At 40.7% G+C, this 21,297-nt stretch overlaps 1 protein-coding gene across 2 annotated transcripts in view; it reads right to left on the bottom strand.

Moving 5' to 3' along the window:
• The window catches only part of LOC307269558 (glucosidase 2 subunit beta-like), a 159,413-nt gene that overhangs the window by 95,931 nt on the left and 42,185 nt on the right, over window positions 1-21,297 (bottom strand). Inside the window, exon 9 of one of the 2 annotated variants that reach the window (XM_080052538.1) lies at window positions 13,389-13,475. The exons of the other annotated variant lie outside the window; for it this stretch is intronic. Within the exon in view, the coding sequence (XP_079908664.1) occupies window positions 13,389-13,475 (87 nt within the window). The remainder of the gene's footprint in view (window positions 1-13,388; window positions 13,476-21,297) is intronic. 2 annotated transcript variants of the gene reach the window in all.

The raw sequence follows: 21,297 nt of genomic DNA, 5'->3' as shown, positions 1-21,297 counted from the left end.
AAAACAAAGCAAGAATAAAACATTCTCTTAACATTTTAAGATTCCACACTATCCATTCATCCACTGAACCCATCATCCCTTTTCCCTAATGCAAGTAAACAATGAACAGTTTGAAGAGTATAAAATATTGACCAACAAGACAAGTTGAGTAGGGCTTATACAAGAAATATCAGTACAAAAATGATCTAGAACTAGTTATATGCCTCTGCGAGCCACTGCCAAACGCTGAAAGTACAGTGTTGGTAGGCAATGCGCTAAAGAAGAAGCTACAATGTGGTACACGGTAACTGTGACCTCACAATATGTAGGGTCGCAGTAACCTTTGAACTCCAAAATCTAATCAGTTCTGAGTCAGAGTGAACATATGAGCAAACTTTGAAGAAAATCCCTTAAAGCGTTTTTGAGATGTTGCAATCAAAATATGCAAGGTCACAATGACCTTGACCTTTGACCTCCAAAATGTAATCAAGTTATCCTCTGATGGAAGTGTGAGTTTGTGCCAGATTTGAGGACAATCACTCAGTCATACAAACGGACAGAGACATGAAAAAAGGTAGTCAGAATTATTTCTTTACACTACGTGCTTACCTGTTTAGCTTATGTTATTCATATCAAAGTAAAACCCTGAAATATTACTACTGTACCTAACATTCATCCCCCACCTGAAACTGGTGGGGGATGAAGCAGCTTGGCAATTGGGTGAATTCTTCCATGGCTAGTTGGTTAACATTGGTTACTATTAACTAGCTAGCTGGCCCGGCCAGGACTGATGCTAGACAATAACAATAGCTCCCGGAGAGTCACACTCTATTTTCTCTGTACAGGTCTGTTTACTTTTTCTGTGGAATTCTGTTCAATGTGCATTCAATTTTGTTCAATAATAAGTTACCGGAAAAGCTAGCTAATGGTAAACCCCTAAGCTTTTCTCGATAATGTAATGTATGGTGGTTATTACGTGTGATAAAACTGTTCCGTTCGTACATTTTATGTCTAAGGAAAAAAATAGTTTTATTGTGATATCTGTAGTGAGTAAGGTTGGTTTCCGGTTTTATTGTGACAAACCAACGGAAGTGTTATTGTTTTTATAGGTTACGATAGTGAAAGGGTGTATTTACGAGAAGCAACAGATGGGTGAATTTGTATACGCCTACCATGACGAGGTAGGCTCCTCCTATGAGGTTTCTCTGGATAGAGACGCCTCTTTGCTTAAAAAGCACGAACAGCGGGAGGAGAAGAGAGTGGGTTTTCACAACTCGGTGAGATACAGACGGACATGCAAAAAAGCACACGCTCTTTTTCTCTCTCCTCTATCCACACTCAGAATGACTTGATCAAATATTATTAGAATAAGAAATCGGAAAGAATGGTTTGGAAGTAGCGGGGTATTATTGAGAAATACCTGTCTAAGTCCTTATGATTTAAGAAGATTTCGTAAAGCTTTAAATGGTACTTACTAGGCAATGCATGTATATGTCTGGGTATTGTATTGTAATATAATGGGAAATAGGAATAGAACATTTAAATAATATGTAAGCATATAATCTCCTTTATCTTTTCTGTCTTTCTGTTATATGATATTGTAATTATCATGTGATTTGAATAAAAACCAGTAAAATGTTCCGCGAGTCTCTGTCACAGTAGTTTATGTTGTGAAACCAGGACCTAGGATAAGTTTTTTTTTAATCCAGGACGAGAGTCGCCCCGATGAGGACACAGTGTAAGTAATGTAACCTTTGCACCGCCTACATAGCTGACAACACTACAATTACATAATCTCATACACCTAATCTTTAAAAATAAAAGGAATAGGTTCTAATACCTTCCCAGGTTTAAACGAGGATGTTTAAATTCTGAAAATAGTATATCTGTTCTATTTTGGGGGGTGGTTTACAAACTAAGTTACGCACAACTTATAAGCAATAACTTGTGAATTGAAACCTTCCGTGAACACAGGAGGAGGATTTTCTGAAACAATATTAGAAAGGGTTTATAGTTTAGCGGAGATCGGCAACATCATAAAGGATGAGGGGGCTCTGATAAAATAGGAACTTTAAACACGGTGTTATATATTGAATATGGTACTTTATTTAGATGTAAAACTCAGGGGGAGAAGAGGGTAAATCCAGCGCTATTAGACAAAGACGCTTGGGTGTGCGTCTTTTGCAGGACCAGGAGAAGATAGGAGAGTCTTCTTTATGAAGGAATAATAAACAATTAAAGCACTGTGCTACAAGTTGGTTAATACGGGTTTGATAGGATATAACTAATAAACTGTTTATACTAGCTTTTCATTATAGATCAGACTTTGAAAGTCGAGATCGCAATAATAACTTACAGAGGAAGATTTACATGGATTCATCTCACCTCTTCAAGCCGATTCTCTGATTGTGTTTGTTCCTGTGAAATGTATGGATTTCACAGCAAACTTCCAGCATTTAAAATCCTGGTGTAACCAGGCCTTTAAGTGTGCTTTCTAGCACATAAAATGCTATGACAGTTTGCATATGGAAATACTAAAGAAGATTATGGCTATGTTCAGTTTCTTATTCCATTTTTGTTGTACAATACACGTTTTGGTTTGAACTGGTTTCGATCCACGATAAGTAAAAGTATCCTGATGGCAATAGTCAATGCTCACCTCACCGCAGAAGCCTCTACAAGATAAGTCTCCTGCCCAAATTGTTGCACTGTGAAAGGCAAAACCTCCCAGTCTACCTATCCCCTCATGTCCACATCATTCTCCAGTTCTTGTTTGTGTCTGACAAGGAGACACCGACAGAGTAAAGCCTCCAAACGGCCATATACGCTGCTTCAAGGAATCAGTCTGCAGACGGGAAAGAGAGGCTTGCTCTTGAAAACTGTCTGCCTTTGAAGGATCTTAATTCCCCCTTCCCAAGCTGCCGGAGATGTGTGTAACGGCTTAGACATACAATGGGTGCACCGCGGGTGTTTGTCCACCGAGAGCCAGGCCCAGTGATGAATCGAGGGACACACACACATACCCAGGAAGCGCCTAATTAATTGACAAGCAGATATTTCTGAATTTATAATCATTAAACAGAATTCATTTTGTTCCCCCACCAACATCCTCGCCAACCCATCTTCCCGGGCGACTTACTTAAGAGACTTATCTTATAAATACAGCCCTAATCAAAATAAATGACTAAAAGCTCTAAGGGAGTTGAAGGCTATACGCATTTACATCAGAGGAACTGATGCAATTTAAATAGCTGCTGCCTGTGCAATGACTAGGCTTAAGGTTAAAATCGCAGAGACTCTTAACTTATGTAATACTTTCAGTGCTTTTTGTTGTTGTTCTTCAGTTTGGCAGACCTACATTTGGTTCAGCCAAGTAGGAGAAACTTGCCCTTCTTCTTTGTGTGTGTTATATGTTAGATTCCCTCAGCATCATTGAGCGCGTCACATTTTACAGGAATTTATTCTGAATTTTTAATATGTCACATGCTTTTATCTGTCTGTTTGAATGCACTCTATTTGTGTACATTGGTGTGCTATACATGACTTCCGACATCTCTACTGCTCTGTAATTTTCCCTCCTTTTTTCCTGTTTTGCTGTGGGTAGACATTTCTTGAAGAAAAAAAATGTAGCAGTACTTTTATAGCCGGTAACTGATGGCTAGCTCAGGTGAAAAGTGAAGATGGATGGATCATCAAGTTTTCCCATCAGCCAAAGTTTTGATGGATATGTTACTGCCACAAAGCCCAATACAACTGATTGCACTGTGAGGCCACATCCCTCAGTGAATAACAGAAGCTGCTACTGCAATTCAACTCATGCTTCAGCTGTACCAATGTCAAATGTAGGGATTATGTGTAGACTGCGGTTTTCAAGGCACGACTTGTACCTCCGCAGAGGCACAGAGTTTAATAGTAAATGTGGTAGCAGCACAATGTTTGCAGAGCTCTGAGACTCTTGCCTGCCTCGTGATGCTGTTGCTAATGCAAACTGAACTTGACTGTGACATTTGTGGAAGCCTCTGCAGAGTTTGACTTTTGGACAGGAGTGCAGAGCACAGAGGGTCGATGAGGACCCTGCGCAGACCTTTTGCAGAGCTCCTCACTCGCCACACCAAAAGGTTCTTTTAATCTTGTCAGGGAGATGGGTTGTCAGTGCCTTCCCATGTAACCCCTAATGACCATTCCAAGAACCACTTGCCGACTGAAGTAGGCAACTAAAGTAACTTGGTTAAGGTTAGAGAAATATCGCCTTAATACTCAAAATACTAGACATCTAAATTGACTTTTGGTAAGGGGGATGCATAACATGGTGTCCAGTGTGTCATGCTTTGTATGCCCAACCATCTTTCTCAATCTCCTATCAAAGGCTCTGTCACCACAAGTAATGCACAGCAAAATTCCCTTTTCACATCTTTGCAAAAATAGGTGGTGCTGGAAGCTTAGGGATGTAGGCACTATTTATGGGTGATGTAATACACAGCTGATATGATTGTGGATGCCCTCAGTAGTATCTTTGTTTCCTATAACATGAGCAACGTCACTGCAAGTATCAGTACGTCAACATTTGTGTGTCAAAGCTAGAACTCTTCATGAAATCACAGCACAATTCAACGGATACACAAATCACGGCTATTCCTTTGCGATGAACGCATTTTGGCCCAAAATACCTCTGTTGTTACTTTTGGTGCGTCCAATTCCTAATTATGAAAAGCCACAAGATGTGAACGAATCGAGGAAAGCCATCTATCAAAGATAGGGAGTAGCTTGCCAATTAGCAGCTATCCGACAATGCTTGGAAGGTCGTTATCAATTGAAAACAATGGGACCGAACCTGGCTTCATGTCACTCTACATTCAGTCAGTCTTCAGTGCAAGACTTTTGGTGCGGATATAATTACATAACCGTACATTAGCCTTTGCTACTGAAAGTTGTCAGTTATTTCTCACATTACAGTATTCATCCGACCAGAAGACATCATGCTAGCTCTAGACACCAAGAAAGCACCATAGAACCATTCAATTATGCTTGAAAGAGTTTGAACAATATAAAATTATGTTAATAAAAAAAACACATAAAAGACCAGTGTTTCAGGTCAAAGTGTTTGGTTTTATGCTGATATAAATGCTATAAATAGTTTTAAGGCACTTTTCCATTATAATAATTGCCATACTTCCAATATCGATGAACAATTATATATTGCATAGTATTATGTGCATTTCTGTACCAGCAACAAATAATGGCAGTCTGTGTTTTTCCCACTCGGTTGAAGTCGGCAATGTTTGAGGATCTGATGCCGGCAGCATTTAAGAGTAGATCAAGGCAGCCCTGAGAGTGTGAGAGAGACGCTGGTGGTGGTGTAAGTGTGCATATGCGTCCCCCAGAGCCAGCGTGTGTGCTCTGTGAGCGGTAAAATAATGACAGGCGAGAACGGATGGCTGGTGACGCGGCGGAGACAAAGAAAAACGCCTCATATTTTGGCCCTCAGGCTGGGCAGCTGTGAGAAACTTCTTCTTCTCTCTTATCGCTTGGACTCCCCCCTCCAGCTCCTCTCCACCACCACTCCTCCCACTCTTCTTTCCACCCTCTGTGGCACTGTTTAAACAGAGGACAAAGATGCCCTGAGTGGTTTTTCCTCCTCAGATCCCATACATGGCTGCTGGCACTTTTCCTCTTCTGCATCTCCAGCTCGCAGCAAGAGGAGTGACGGTGTGAGTCATGGTGGTTCTTAACAACTAAATCAAATTTTAATGGCACTTGCTGGTTAAATCTACCACTGGGAGAAGAGTTTCCTGTCTATTATTATATGCTATCCTGTTTTACACTTTCACACACCGGTCGAGATTGAGTTTGATAGCGAAAGAGATCACAACACTAACCTTCCACCTTTTAATGAGTAATGTCTTCTTCAAAACCGTGTTTAGACTTGAAGCAGCACTGATACAGTCAAAAGGCTTCCTCTGATAACTGCTGTGCGTGTGTGTGTGTGTGTGTGTGTGTGTGTGTGTGTGTGTGTGTGTGTGTGTGTGTGTGTGTGTGTGTGTGTGTGTGTGTGTGTACAACACATGTGATGCTAAATTTGAAAACTACAGTCAAGGGTAAATTCATGGACATATGGCAGATTTTTAAGTGACTAAGTCTGATGAAAACACACAATTTTATAAAAATGAGGCACACACACACACAAAAACATCGCTGGCACCTTCTGCTGCATGCTGGGAACACCAGTTCAAACAAGGGGGTGCCAATTAAAGTTCTTTAATCTAGAAAAATTATCGCATTTCTCTTGATGAATGTATGCGTATTGGATGGCTATCAACGGATGCAGCGAGGAAAATGGCAGCTTGCGTGTTGCAGTCACACTCTAACAGACAGCGGTGAGTTCCACACAGAGCAGGGACAAGGAAAGGAGCAGAAGGGGAGAACATGGCAGCCGAGGACTAGCACTTCTACATCAAACCAATGTTGTCACAACAGAGCAACCGAGCCGCCCCCTGTTAACTGTGACACCATTCAGCTGCTCGTCACACTGAGCAAGGCAAGGTGGAAGCCTACTGTAAGTCAAGCAAGAACACTGTTTATTTAATCAGAGAGCGGGAGAGGGAGGGAGAGAGTGAACGAAGATTCAGCAGCAGTAATGTGAGCATATTGTAGTGTAGTCAAGTCTTTGTAAGTAGCATGGAAAGGCAGCATTTTCTCATCCCTCCATGAAATTGAATGTTGGGAAGGGGAAATGAAGTGTGCCTTACAATAACAGTAAAGGCAATCATTGAAGCTTGCACTTGAGAATATCATATTGAGAGGATGTTGCTAGAGTTTGAGTAGCACTGAAAGAAACAACAGAAGCAATTGTTTTGTGGTATTATTTCATGGTTGATACAGTACATTTCCATATTGGCATCTGAGTAAAGGCTGCGGTCAGCCTAAAGGCAGACAGAAACAGTCCATATCAGGATTTAGCACATCCCTTGAAAAATCTTATTTTTGCAAAGAGATCACGTTTGATCATTTAATAATGTACTCATTAATTTACACATCAAAGTCTGCTAAAGAAGCGCAGTTAAGTTTCTCTGTGATCTTAAAAGACTACAATCATATCATTAAGTGCTGTAAATGTTGCAGTCTGTGCCAAGACAGATTTGTATCCATATGTTGGCATTTTATCTAACAGTATCAGATGGATCAGCAGAAGTTCCACAGTCTTAACATTTTAAAGAAACATAGCTGTTGTCCGTGAGAGAAGGAAAACGGGAGGGGTATAGGAGTAGGAGTGTAAGGAAGGCAGACCCAAAAGAAAGGCTGTCTCCTAGCTGACGCTGGCTTACGGGCCTGTCAGTCGTCATCGGGTGCCACTCTCCCTGAGCGACACAGTGAAACTGAGGCAATATGCCCCATGCAATATTCACTAAAGTTGTATTTGCTTAAAACGGGGAGAAGAGCATGGAGGTGGGGATGTGCTGCGCTAAATGCTCTTGATGTCAGCTGGTTCTTTTTTTTAAATATGAGTAAATGTAAAGAAAATTCCATTTGTTAACTTATTGTTGACGCTTGAGGTGAATTCGGCTTATTACCCACATTACTTGACAGTGAATCTATTGCTTTCAACCAGGATCTGTTTCAAACTGAACGTCTGTGTATTTACTGCCACTCTAACCAATTACAGTATATATTAGCTACTCTTTATCAACTTTGAGCTCTGAGGCCACATGTGACTATCGGCAAACTCTTTGTGCTGATGGGAAAGTGGGAACAATTATGTGTGTTCTTTCATAATTCAAACCCCACAAATGCATAGAATTAGAGCAGAGACTGAATAGTTAGCTCCTAATTAGGCTTTATGAGAGATGCGGTGATTCATTAGCAATGTTTGCTTTTAAAACAGAAAGCCCTGGCACAACCGTTACAGTAATAATAATAATAATTTTACGCTAGTCGCCACAGCTACCATGCAAGGCTTCAACATAACACAATCAGACCCAGTTTCTTTGTATCTGTGTGCAAAGGTCACATCTGTACCCATATTTAATGTAGCCTATTTTATTCTATTTTCCGAATAATTATATATTTTTTGCTAAGGCATCTCAAGAAAAATCTAGGAATAATGTTTTTGAACTAAACATATGGCTGGAACACAATGGATGTAATAGACAGGCTTGATCAGGCAGCGAAGAATAAGGATTCTCGAATGTTAACTAGGGGTTCACAACTTTTTGAAAATCTTAGAGTTTTATCATGTTTAAGTGCCACATAGCACTCAAAATGTCCCCTTCAGTGATGGAAGCAAAGCACAAGATTGCTTTATATAAATTATTGTCCTTGATCAACACTTTACATGAGCTGGTGTATATTGGTTTTTGCATACAATGATGAATCAATCCGCCAGCAGAAAGGCGTGTATATAAACATTTACAATGCCCTATGGTCCAATAAAACATCACTTTTCTCACAGAGACGATACAATATCAACTGAAGAAAGGACATACTAAACAATAGTAAAAGTAGATAGGTAAAAAGTACAAACCCACTCTACCATCAAACCTTTAAAATGTTTTGTAGTGGGAGATTTTGCATATAATATATATCTGGACTCAGATATTGGAATGCTTACTTAGCCATTGTTTTATATAGACTTATAAGTGTAATTGGATATATTGCATGTTGTTTGTGACTGAAACTGAGATGTAGATTGCCCAACGACCACTCGGACAGCCACGCCTATGGTTAACTTATGCACAATTACTCTGTCTGTTCTTCTATTGTCCTATGCCCAAACTCCTCCCATGGTTAAGTTATGTACATTAGAACTGTCTGCCTCTCTACCTGTCTCCCCTTCGAACCATTGTTAGACGCCTCCCCCCCTGGGGGGCAGATGTTCCTTAAATACATGACGTTTTAAGGAAGAATTGGTCACTCTTGCTCATACAATCTCTGTGTCTGTATTAGTGACCTCTCCGCGGAGATCCTTGCTGTATGATTGAAATAAAACCTAATGCTACTATTAACGTATCACGATTGCCTAATTTTCCCATTACAGTTTCTTTCTATGAGAACTCTAAAGTGCCCGGCCTCCACTAGAAACAAAAGCAAGTGTGCCACAAATGGTCATATTTACAGCTACAATGCCAATTTTAAGCATGTCTAAACAACAAGGCTTTTTCATCACCTTACAGCAAATGTTTGCTCTACAGCCATGGTCATAAATAGATAAAATAATATGAGGTATAGGACTCAAAAAGACACTAAACAATTATCATGTTCGAACATCTGGAGGTTCACGGAAATGTACGTACCCTTGAGGGTCATATTTGAACACATCTGTTAAGTGAGACTTATAATGGCTACTTGCATGAAAAGTGAGTCACTAATTGTTACAAGGTAGAAATGTTATAATAACCCCTTCATATGTCGCTTCTTTCCATAGAAGTAGGTCACTTATTTTCTTATCTTTAAATGTAGCTTGTTTCGCCTTCGCTAGTTTTATTACTACTGTGTGGTTCCTTATTGTTATTTGCTTTTATTGTTGCTTTTGTTTGGATTAGCTACTACTTATTAGATGCTAATGGGGATCCAGATAAAAAATAAAGAATAAAAATATACTTATAACTTTTACTTGATGATTTGCTGTTTTAATTTCAGCACTTCCTTGGCTATGTGAGAAGACGGAATTACAGTAATCAACCGTGCTAGCATGAAAAGGTATTACTCCTGCCATCCCTTCAAGGGGGTGAAAAAGGAAGCAGTTTTGGCGATACACTCTTGAACAAACTCTTAAGGCCGAAGGAGAACTGCAAAATGTTTGCATTTCGCGGTGGTTGTTCGGAACCAAGTTTTAGAGCTTCAAAATGACATCAGGAGCAAAAGACAAAAAACTAATTAAGCAATTTATTGAAAACTACATTTAAACTCAAACAGGCTGTTTATTATATGATCAAGAAGTTAAGTTCATAGACTTAAAAACTCAAAAACGCAAAAGAAAAAGTTTCAAAAAAGGACTCAGTATTGGGTAGGCCCACCGTTCTTGTTGATCACCTCAAAGATTTGTTTAGGTATGCTTGATGCAAGTGTTTCCAGGAGGCTGGTGGGAACGTTGCTCCATGTGGTGAAGATGGCTTCATGTGGGGCATCCATGGTCTCGAACTGGCGTCTGTTTTTGTAGACTTTCCTTGCCATTCATCCCCAAACGTTCTCAATGAGGTTTAGATCAGGAGAACAGGCAGGATGGTCCAAAATGCAACGTTATTCTCCTGGAAGAAGGCCTTGTCAGGCAGGCGTTGTGCACTGCAGCATTGTCCTGTTGAAAGACCCAGCCATCACTGCACAGACGATGGATCGGACTGTGTCTTCACGGACAACACGTCGGATCCTCCGGCTCAGTGCTGATAACATTTATTTGGGTCTACCACTTGACTTTTTTGTCCCATAACCCTCAGGATCTTTTAAGAAATGTGAAATGACTGTCGTACTGCGTCCAACCTCTGCAGCGATTGCACGTTGTGAGAGGCCTTGCTTGTGCAGCTCACCAATCCTGCCACGTTTAAAGACAGACAGCCTTTTTGCCTTCACCATCAGGAGGTCATGACAGTGTGAATGTCTGACAGAAAATGACATGAAAGCCAGATGTTGGCACAGATGTTGCATCAACATTCAGAACAGTGCTGCCAATGCTAACAATAATAATGCAAATAAAATCATTCCTTTTTGAGTCCACATGTGTTTCATTGGTGTTTTCTTGAAACGCTAAACCAGGAGTTTGCCTTATAATTCACTGTCTATAATCGAACAAGACTAAGAAAAGGCAGGCGGATGGTGAAATCTAATCTGAGCTCCGGTGTGTATGTTTTTTTTTTGTCTATGGAAATGACAAGCTTCTTATCGGCAGAATGGGTTATTTGAGCAGATCCTCGCTGTGGCTGCTCAGCGAAGGGACTCAATCACCGCTGCCCAGCGATAGGCCTCCCTTTTTTATCTGGAGGAGCGGAAATGAAAGGATGGTATCTCCTTCCATCCACGTATTGAGTTCAGGAGATGGAGAGGCACGGACATGTTTTTTTTAGGCCTTGGCTTGTCGGATGAAAACGTGTGGTCGGAAAGAAGTATATGGGCAGTTAAGGGACTCTATATTAACACAGACAGGAGAAAGGAAGGTTGTATGGGGTTATTTGTGTTGTGGTTGTCAAGATAGGACAGAACGATGAGATGAATCTAATCAAACTCTGGTAAACAAAAGAACATCACAGCGTCACATCCCTAGTTGCTACATTGACAGCTCTAGAGAATTCAAGCTTTTGCACATTTCGGTTAAAAGTAATTTAATTTAATAATTTTCTGCTCAGCACCTAGGTTTATTCTTGACAGAAAATTGGATGTTGTTTTAGGTGTTCCGTGAGGTTGTACAAGATACAGTGGTGCTTTTAGCGTAATGGTATAATGTACCATGTTCCACTACCTTAGCATGATGACATTTTCTCATCACTTAACAGAAAGTATAGCGGAGGTAGGTGGGAATACCATTGGTTTTCTGGGTATTTAGTCAAACAACAAAGTAATCTTTATATTGTTGCTAGATAGATGAAGAGACATGTCATTCAATAACACAACTATCAACCTCGACACTGGCATCTATAGATGCATGTGGCTAGCATGGGTACAAATGTGGTCAATTAAAAACAGTGACACAGATGTTTTAAGAATGGCATCCCTGCGCACGGTGGCCATGTTCAAACGATCACAAGACCCATAAATAAATCCATACTAAAGGTCATTAAGGTTTCAGTAGCCCCTTTTACACAGCCAGTGAAAGCCGGAAATATGCCGGAATTTCGGCCCTCCGCCCTGCTGTATAAATGCGACCGTTGCAGAACGGGGGAAGAAAGGTGCGAGAGATTGTTCCGGGAATTTTACTACCTCGGGGGTAGTAAGATTGCAGACACAATCAGTTCCGCCTCTCTGTATAAATGCGACCAGCTTGTTGATGCGGAACAGGGGGGCGTTTGACGTTCCATAGCCTACGTTCTAAACATGCGACCATGTTAGCAGTTGAAGGACGTGTGTTTAACATTACCACGGCGGCCTGATGTCCAGTAAAAATCACCAAATAAAAGGAATGGCGTATAATCTAGCTGATCATAAGGTCCGCTGCTCAATCCAAACCCCCACGCTTCATTTTGCAGAGTTTATGAGTCTATTTCTGCCCGGGGGAAGTTGTACAATGAAGTAGGAAAGCTAGGCTAGGCTAAGGTAGGCTAAGCTAGGCTGCGACCGGATCGCCGCCGCTAGTATTATCCTAAATCTGAGCGTATATCCACACTATATTTCTGTCTACAGTAACGTGACTTCACACACTGCGTGTATGTGTACGTGTATGTCTGAATGGCAGAGCACTGCCCCCAAAGAGACTCGCTCACAGCCAACCTGTCACACAAACATACAGACAGTTAGTTGACGCAGTGAGCCGAGTGATTTTGTCAGTTTGGTTAACTGTCCCAGAGACGTTGGACTCAGCGCGTAGCGAGATCGCCGCCGCTATTATTATCCTAAATCTGAGCGTATATCCACACTATATTTCTGTCTACAGTAACGTGACTTCACACACTCTGTGTATGTGTATGTGTATGTCTGAATGGCAAAGCACTGCTCTCAAAGAGACTCGCTCACAGCCAACCTGTCACACAGACACCCACCCACACACACACACACACACACACACACACACACACACACACACACACACACACACACACACACACACACACACACACACACACACACACACACACACACACACACACACACACACACACACACACACACACACACACACACACACACACACACACACACACACACACACACACACACACACACACACACAGGTGACACAGTGAGCGGAGTGATATTGTCAGTTTGGTTAACTGTCCCAGAGATGTTGGACTCAGCGCGTAGCGAGATCAACGGGCACATCACGGGGACAGTAAAATAAGGCCCTCTTAGTGCAAGCCCCAGCACTCCTGCTCTCAATTCACCGGCCAGTGTTGTTGTTGTAAAGCAGCTGACCGGCGCGGCGCTAAATGTTTACGTCACACCTGACGCTGCTTACAAGCACCTCTTTCATTCCGGAACGCTGTGTAAAAGGGGCTACTGATGCGCCAACAGGCCGGCGTTGCTTGGTTCTGTGTAAATAACACCTAACCAAGCAGAGCCGGCAAATTGCCGCTGTTTCGTTCTGTCAATATGCCGCAATCTCTGTGTAAAAGGGGCTAGTAACAGCTAATTCACGAGGACCAGCCAATATGTGGTATAATTTGGAACAAAGGAATTCAGGAATTTAGGAGTGATTGAAGACTGTAGTTTGCTAGAAGAAATTGGGCGAATGCATAAAGTGGCTGGTTGAAATGGAGAATGATGGAGCTCACCTTGACACTGTCTCCATTTGTCAGAGTGTCCCAGAGTTTGTGTTGAAACATGGTGAGATCCATCTGACGGCCTCCTCCCAACAGAGCCTGGGGGTAAGAGTCAAATACTTTAAAAAAAATGATAGATTGCTTGTTCCGAGCAATGGAAAACCGTTAGTTTTATTGTCAAATAGCAAACACATTCCACGTGCAAAAGCATATTAATCAAACATGCAAACAAAACTGGTCAGGAGCATCTGTGTCTCAGGCCAACCAACTACACCATAAGTGTATACACCTTCTTAAAAGCATGTATACATTCTGACACATATCTTAGGATGCACACAAGCTGGCATCTATTGCAAAGTGTCCTGCTGGCCCCAACGGTACGCCATTATAAAAAGTGCATTACATAACTGATAATAAACTGCACACCATCCATCTCCCATTCAGCTCACCTCCCAATAATCCCCACTGCCATATCTGCTTATCTATTCAAGTCACTCTCTCATTGAATCAGCTTTTACAGACAAACGGATGAAGTGAACTGCTTATAGAAGTCAAATACCATTCATCACGACGAAGGGCGTAGTTATACGGATAAACTGCATGTTTTCATTAACTTGAGGACAAACACATCATTCCTCCTACCCAAATAAACACAAAAGAATAGTACGGGTGTTTGTGGTCGACAGGCATATTAATCTGATGTCTTTTGCCTGTTGAAATGGAAGTCAGTGAGGCCTGAAAAGGCTGAATGTGCACGCCGGGAAGTGAAGGATGTGCACAGAGCGCTGGAAGATGGTGCAGCTTTCAGTGTTTATTCATCTGAAACAGTGTCCCCTGGAAGCCATTTTGGCAGCGATGTATCACAGCAGGCTCTGACCTTTAGATACTAAGCACAATTAAGCTAAGCTAATAAACACAACAGTCGATCTGGACATTTGGACTAGGAGGCAGGTGCTGTGAAAGGTCTTTTTGTGCTTAGGTAGTCTTTTCAAAGCCAAATTGAAATGTGTTTGTGTGAAATGCATACAAATGATGCTGTGTGCACTGAATTGAGATGAGCTGAATGTGAGTTTTGTTTAAGACTAAAGTTCAAAGTCTGTTATTCGGTACTCACTCTTTCCATTTTGTTATTAGCGACAAGCTCTTTGCACATTGAGCTCTACATTTGTGAAGCAATAAACATAATTATTGTTACCTAGTTAGATGCTGTCGTAGAACTGAAACCATTAGTCCATATACTATTAAAAAAAAATATTAAAAATGTAAAGATGACTGGGACAACAAGAAGAAAAGTTGTTGTTTATGAACCAAAATGCTGCAATTGTGGATGGGAAAAACAAGTCCTTCAAAATTGTCAGATCCACATCCGGATTGTAAGTTAAAGCAATGTAACGATAGATGTAGATATGCATTATGATTGTTGAATTGCACATTAAGCATGTACTGCTTTTTATGAACTTCAATTTGTGAGAGATTTGACTTCTGTTATGGGAAAATTCCCCGAAAGTTATGAAAAATATGCTCAACAGTTGATGTAGAGTCAGCCCTTTGTCTGACTACAGTTGATGTAGTCAGACAAAGGCTGATAAAACAGTATGCAAAGGTATTGCCTTACAGAGAGTGTGATAGACAAAAGAGAGGAATGATCAAATAACAGTGTTACATACTGTGTTATGTTATTTGATAGATCCAGCCGGCCCCAGCAGCAGAGTTCTACAAATATCACTTATAACCACCAAGAGAATATTGGGTTTCTAGTCGGTTATGAAATGCATCACCTTGCAAATATGTGGAAACAGCACAAAGAAAAAGATGAGACATTTATTACCATGAACCCACAGAAGTGAAAATATACCACTCCCACGCAGTATTAAAGCACATAGCGAGTGTGTATACAGAATATACACATGCATGAGCAGAAAACATGTTATATGTGGTATAGCTGCCTGCCACTCTGTCAGTTTGCCTCCTCCAAGCATCACTTTCACTCAACGTGGGCTTTTTCCATGCTCAGTCAAGTACCCAGCTACAAATACAGCAGCAGAGCATGTTGTTTGGAGAGAAAAGTACTCGCTAGTGATCCCATTTCAGGCCCCTTCACAGACCAGGATGAAAACATCGACTTGAATAATAAAACTAAAGTCAAAGGCAGATTTCCCAAGGTGGCGAGAACACTGGTCATCTTAGCTGGCACTGAATGGTACACACAATCCTCCAGAGTCCGAAGGTCCAATTTGACGGCCAGATGGTTTTCAGTGAAGTTTTCCCACATGTCATTTCAGCAAGGATATGGTTCAGGAGCAAGTGAACGTCAAATCTCAGGTTTAAAGGTTCGAATCAGCAATTCTGGAGGATGCAGTTGTCAAAGTAACTTTTTGTCAAAAACCAGACCAGAAATCCAGACGGCTACCCGTCAGTACTGTGTGTGTGCTGAAAAACCAATCCAGTGTGAATACAGAGCCGAGGCTCTGTCAACAGGCGTGTTACTAGCTACGGTAGGCCCCTTTGTTTACATACACTTTGTTAACATACCAGTTAACACAACCTAGGTTGTATACAAACACCAGGTTGTTTTTGCAGCGCACACAAAGTACGGCAGTGGAAAACGATATATATCAGAAATAACCCAATACACTGTGTGCACAATTATTAGGCAAGTGAGGATTTTGGCCATATCATAATTTTTATGCATATTTCCCAACTTCAAACTGTATAAACCTACCGTAATTTTCGGACTATAAGCCGCGACTTCTTCCCCATTTTTCGACCCTGTTATTACACAGCACAGTATATGTTCTGTAGCTACTAGGGATGGGCATTAGTAATCGAGTACTCCTCATTTCAAATGAACTCGATTGGTGGATTAAAATGTTATATACGTGTACAAAACGGATAAAATAAAGTTTAACAAAATTAAATATTTTGATGCAAGTGCAATAAACTGAGCATTGTGTCAAACAGCAACTGCAAATAACTGCCACCTCCGGACCGTGCCACCGCAGCCTGTGTTCTCCACGGCACCGCGGAGCTGAACACGGTCTCTCCTTTCTCCAGAACATTTTCAGGAATATAACTGTCCAATTATTTCAAAGCAGATGATAAAGTTACGTTTATAAAAAGGGGAGATGACACCTGTTACTCTCAGTTAGTAGTGAGTAGACTCCAGGACAGGTGAGCATGCAAGGTGCTCTCCGCTTGGAAAGAAAAGTAAAGAAGAAGCAAGGCTTACTTCAGGCACATTCACTCCAAGCCAACAACAGTTAAAGCAGCTCCGAGTAACATCTAAATATCTTTTAAACAGCCTCATGTTTCCTCTGATAATCATAAATTACCTTTAACAGCAAACGAGTCCATCAGTGCAAAGAAAGACGTTTTTATATAGTTTTTATTACTACGTTTGGTCTGGTCGCACACAGCCAGATTTTCGGTTCGCGCGTGCAGGCTCTTTGGTCACATATCCGTATTGGTCGCAGATTTCAGTGTGGCGCAACAACGCGATTTGAGAAGCCTATCCCTCCAGGTGAGGGGAGCGGGAGCCTTGTTTGAGACAGTTATTTGTCGTCATAATGACTGATAACGGGGCTGAACCATCAAAGAAAAAAAATAAAATGCAATGAAGAAAAGTTAAAAGGGAGAGTGGTAGACGAGCGGGAGGGCGTTGCCAAGCAACGTATACACAATTTTACGGGAGCGAACTGCAGTGTTTACTCCTAAATGAATGAGCAATAGCCTACTAAAACAAAGTTTACTTTGCCTCACCATCATCAGATGACCATTATTCATCTGAAATAGTCATTATTTACAACAACATAAACACATTACCTCATCGTGATCCATACTAAGTCTTTCAGCTCCGTGAGAGTACTTTGGTGACACTGCATCAACTCATTGCAATCAGGTGTGTGTAGCACTTACTGGCATTAGTTGATGCTGTGTCACTAACCACTCTCACAGAGCCGAAAAGAGTCCGGTGCCCTCACACTTTCAACACACGGACATGCACTATATTGCTTCCTGATTATTTGAATCTCGAAACGCCCGGCACGAGCTAGAAATCAGCTTCACGACAACTGGCGTCGTAAAAATACTACCGCTTTTGTCCAAAGGGGCCGCCAAGGGACCAAGTTACTCGTAGTAGCTTTAAGAAGCCTTAACTATGGAATATGGGGATGAGATTCAAAAACCGACCGGTGTAACGTTCCGTTAATGAGGAATTAGTCGAGGTAATTATTCACGGACACGGAGTGAGCATTACGCGGTTGGATATACAACTACTAAGTCTACTGCTTTGGTGAGTTATTTATATGTATTTAAATTGTAGGACAACCTTTTTATATTATCTGCTGCCCTTCTTATTTTAAATGGTGACTTAGGCAATTTTTTTTGTTACAACTACAGCCCATACTTTTTTTCTCTTTTTTTCTCCCCACCGCAGACCTACACGATCGGTTTAAATTGTGGCCCGTCTATTTAATTACTTTCAGTGAGGAAAAGGTGTTTTAAACTTGTGGAAATAATCCTTAAAAAATCCTTAATATCATATGGCAACTGTGACTGTTTGACATAAGCTTTGAGCGCTTTATTGCGGTGAACCGTTATTCTGCAGACAGATGCGTTGCGTTCTAAAAATAGAAAAAAGTTTAACGAGGAATCGATTGATCCTCGAAGAATGCAAGCGATCACTCGTGCCCATCCCTAGTAGCTACTATTGCTCTAAATGGTAACACTTGAATACGTTATACAAATATGCAACTTGTTTGTTGAAATGTTAATAAATGGGAGCTTCCTCAAGCAGCCATCTCTTTCCCGACAATCCCCTCTGTGCACAAACTCTTACATATGGTAATTAAACATTATAACACCTGCGGCTTATAGTCCAGTTCGGTTTATAGTGCGGAAAATACGGTAAGTGCTTATTGGATTTAAGCATACCAGGTGATGTGTATTTGTGTAATGACTGAGGGTGTGGCCTAAGGAGATCAACACTCTATATCAAGGTGTGCATAATTATTAGGCAGCTTCTCTTCCTCAGGCAAAATGGGCAAAAAAAGAGATTTAACAGACTCTGAAAAGTCAAAAATTGTAAAAAGTCTTTCAGAGGGATGCAGCACTCTTGAAATTGCTAAGATATTGGGGCGTGACTACAGAACCATCAAACGTTTTGTTGCAAATAGCCAACAAGGTCGCAAGAAAGGTATTGAGAAAAAAAGACGAAAATTAACTGCCAAAGATTTGAGAAGAATCAAACGTGAAGCTACCAGGAACCCATTATCCTCCAGTGCAGCCATATTCCAGAACTGCAACCTACCTGGAGTGCTCAGAAGTACAAGGTGTTCAGTGCTTAGAGACATGGCCAAGGTAAGGAAGGCTGAAACCCGACCACCACTGAACAAAACACACAAGTTGAAACGTCAAGACTGGGCCAAGAAATATCTGAAGACAGATTTTTCAAAGGTTTTATGGACTGATGAGACGAGAGTGACTCTTGATGGACCAGATGGATGGGCCCGTGGCTGGATCAGTAACGGACACAGAGCTCCACTTCGACTCAGACGCCAGCAAGGTGGAGGTGGGATACTGGTATGGGCTGGTATTATTAAAGATGAGCTAGTTGGACCTTTTCGGGTTGAAGATGGCCTCAAAATCAACTCCCAAACCTACTGCCAGTTTCTAGAAGATACTTTCTTCAAGCAGTGGTACAGGAAAAAGTCTGCATCTTTCAAGAAGACCATGATTTTTATGCAGGACAATGCTCCATCACATGCATTGAAGTACTCAACTGTAAGGATGAAAAAATAATGACATGACCCCCTTCCTCACCTGACTTAAACCCTATTGAGAACCTGTGGGCCCTGCTTAAACGGGATATTTACAGTGAAGGAAATCAGTACACCTCTCGGAACAGTGTCTGGGAGGATGTGGTTGCTGCTGCACAAAAAGTTGATCGTCAACAGATCAAGAAACTGGCAGACTCCATGAATGTTTTATTATTCTCACTTTAACAGATGAAAATAAACAAGTGAGATGGGAAAATTTTAGTTTTTTTATTTAGTTGCATAATAATTCTGCACACTAATAGTTGCCTTATAATTGTGCACATATATATATATTCTCGTAAGAAAGACAAAACCTCACTTTTACTTTCTTAAACATTCAGGTTTAGGTTCATTAACATTTTGGATTGACCGAGAGCATTGTAGTTGTTCAATAATAAAATTAATCCTCCAAAATACAACTTGCCTAATAATTGTGCACACAGTGTATGTGTGAAAAAAAAGGTATAATAATCCAAGTTTGTGGCAAATAGTCACAAATGTGTCAATAAAAAAAGGAATGGGCATTCCTTATTTTCCCTGCAAGTCCAAGGAAAGAGAAGGGAATCAAGGGAAAGTGATACCAGAACACTGGGAGAGGAGATGGCAGGCTATTTGCTGACAATTTATGAAAATGTGTAAAAAAAAATCTAAATAAATATTTACAGTATTTTGGAATAATCCCTCTCATTGATTTAGATTTTTTACATCTCTGATGCTGATAAACCACACAATAATATTGCAATCCCTCAACTGAGGCCTGATTAGGCCACCTGAGGGAAAGTAATTAGGTAAAGCAAAATCAGACTTAATACTTTTGATAGCTTTTGGACAATTTAGATCCACAGAGTTTTAATCTCAAAGGGTAATACTAAAACAGTCATTTATTTTCTTATTCAAATTACAGCTAGTGCATAACAAAGCGTGTGTCAGTCAATGTCGGATTTAGCTGAATACTTGCTGTTCGGGTAACAGACCGACAGTTTGGCAAGTGTATCAGGTAGGCTATACGACATACAAACAAATTATTTTAAATAAATGGTTAATCAATTAATTGGCCAAACTGCAGGTAAACTAATAGGAAAACATTTGAGTCAAGTTGATAATATTTAGGTTTATCGTTGTAGACCTCAAGTCTACATTTTACCATAAAAAAATATTTTTTTTAAGATTGCATGTTTCCTGTGACATTTACTTCATCAGCAGCTTTAACTTCATTTGAACGATTCACCCATGTATAACGCTACACAAGCAAAGCTCAAATTTTAGCCTTTAATGATGTGAAAATCAGATGTTGCTGTTCGATTATTTAACCATGCTAAGGAACAGTGCCTCTTCTCTTTGGATAAAAGCAAGAAGACATGCAGATGGATCGATACAGAGCGTCGCGTCAGTCTATATTTTGCTCAGTAGCCGGGCCCAGGGAACATTTCATAAAGGCCATAGGGTCGGCTTATCACCGAGCTAAATGCCAATGTAATTATTAGTGTCTGGAGATAGTGGAAAGGGAAGCACATCCTGAGGCAGTACATCATATTTAATTAATGAATGTCACTGTAGAGGGAGTGAGGTGAGTGTGTGAGAAAAGAGAAAGCAGCAGGAAGGCAAAGGGACAATAATACTAATCCTGAGGCACACTATCACAACCAATACATTTTTAGAAATGCACTACATAGCAAACACAGGAAACTGAGATTATACAAGCATATAACATTAATACAGGTTCTTCGTTTAACTAAGCAACTGTAGATTTAGAGGAAAGTATGATAAGTGATTTCACAATATCACAATCATATAAGTGCACCAAAACACACAGAGTAGGGTCTAGCTACAGTACTGGAGCACTGCAGTTTTAGGTTTGGGTTACAACAAAAGCGGATGAAGACAGTACTGCAAGGAGATGATACTGCAGCCTGTTAATATTGAATATGTAAGGGATAATGCTCTACGAGGTGTCCGTTATCAGGAATTAATGGAGGACGTGCAGGTCTGAATCATTACAATCCTATATATGGTTCTAATGTAATGAAAACGTAGTTCATTACTCCAGTCAATAAGGCGGGTCATAGATATGATTTAGGCAACATGATAAACTAGTCCTGACTGAA

This window comes from Ammodytes marinus (genome assembly GCF_949987685.1).
Source record: "Ammodytes marinus genome assembly, chromosome: 23".
In the NCBI taxonomy this organism is placed as follows: domain Eukaryota; kingdom Metazoa; phylum Chordata; class Actinopteri; order Uranoscopiformes; family Ammodytidae; genus Ammodytes; species Ammodytes marinus.
The sequence above is the reverse complement of the archived record's forward strand: the minus strand, read 5'-3'. Positions and strand labels throughout refer to the sequence as shown.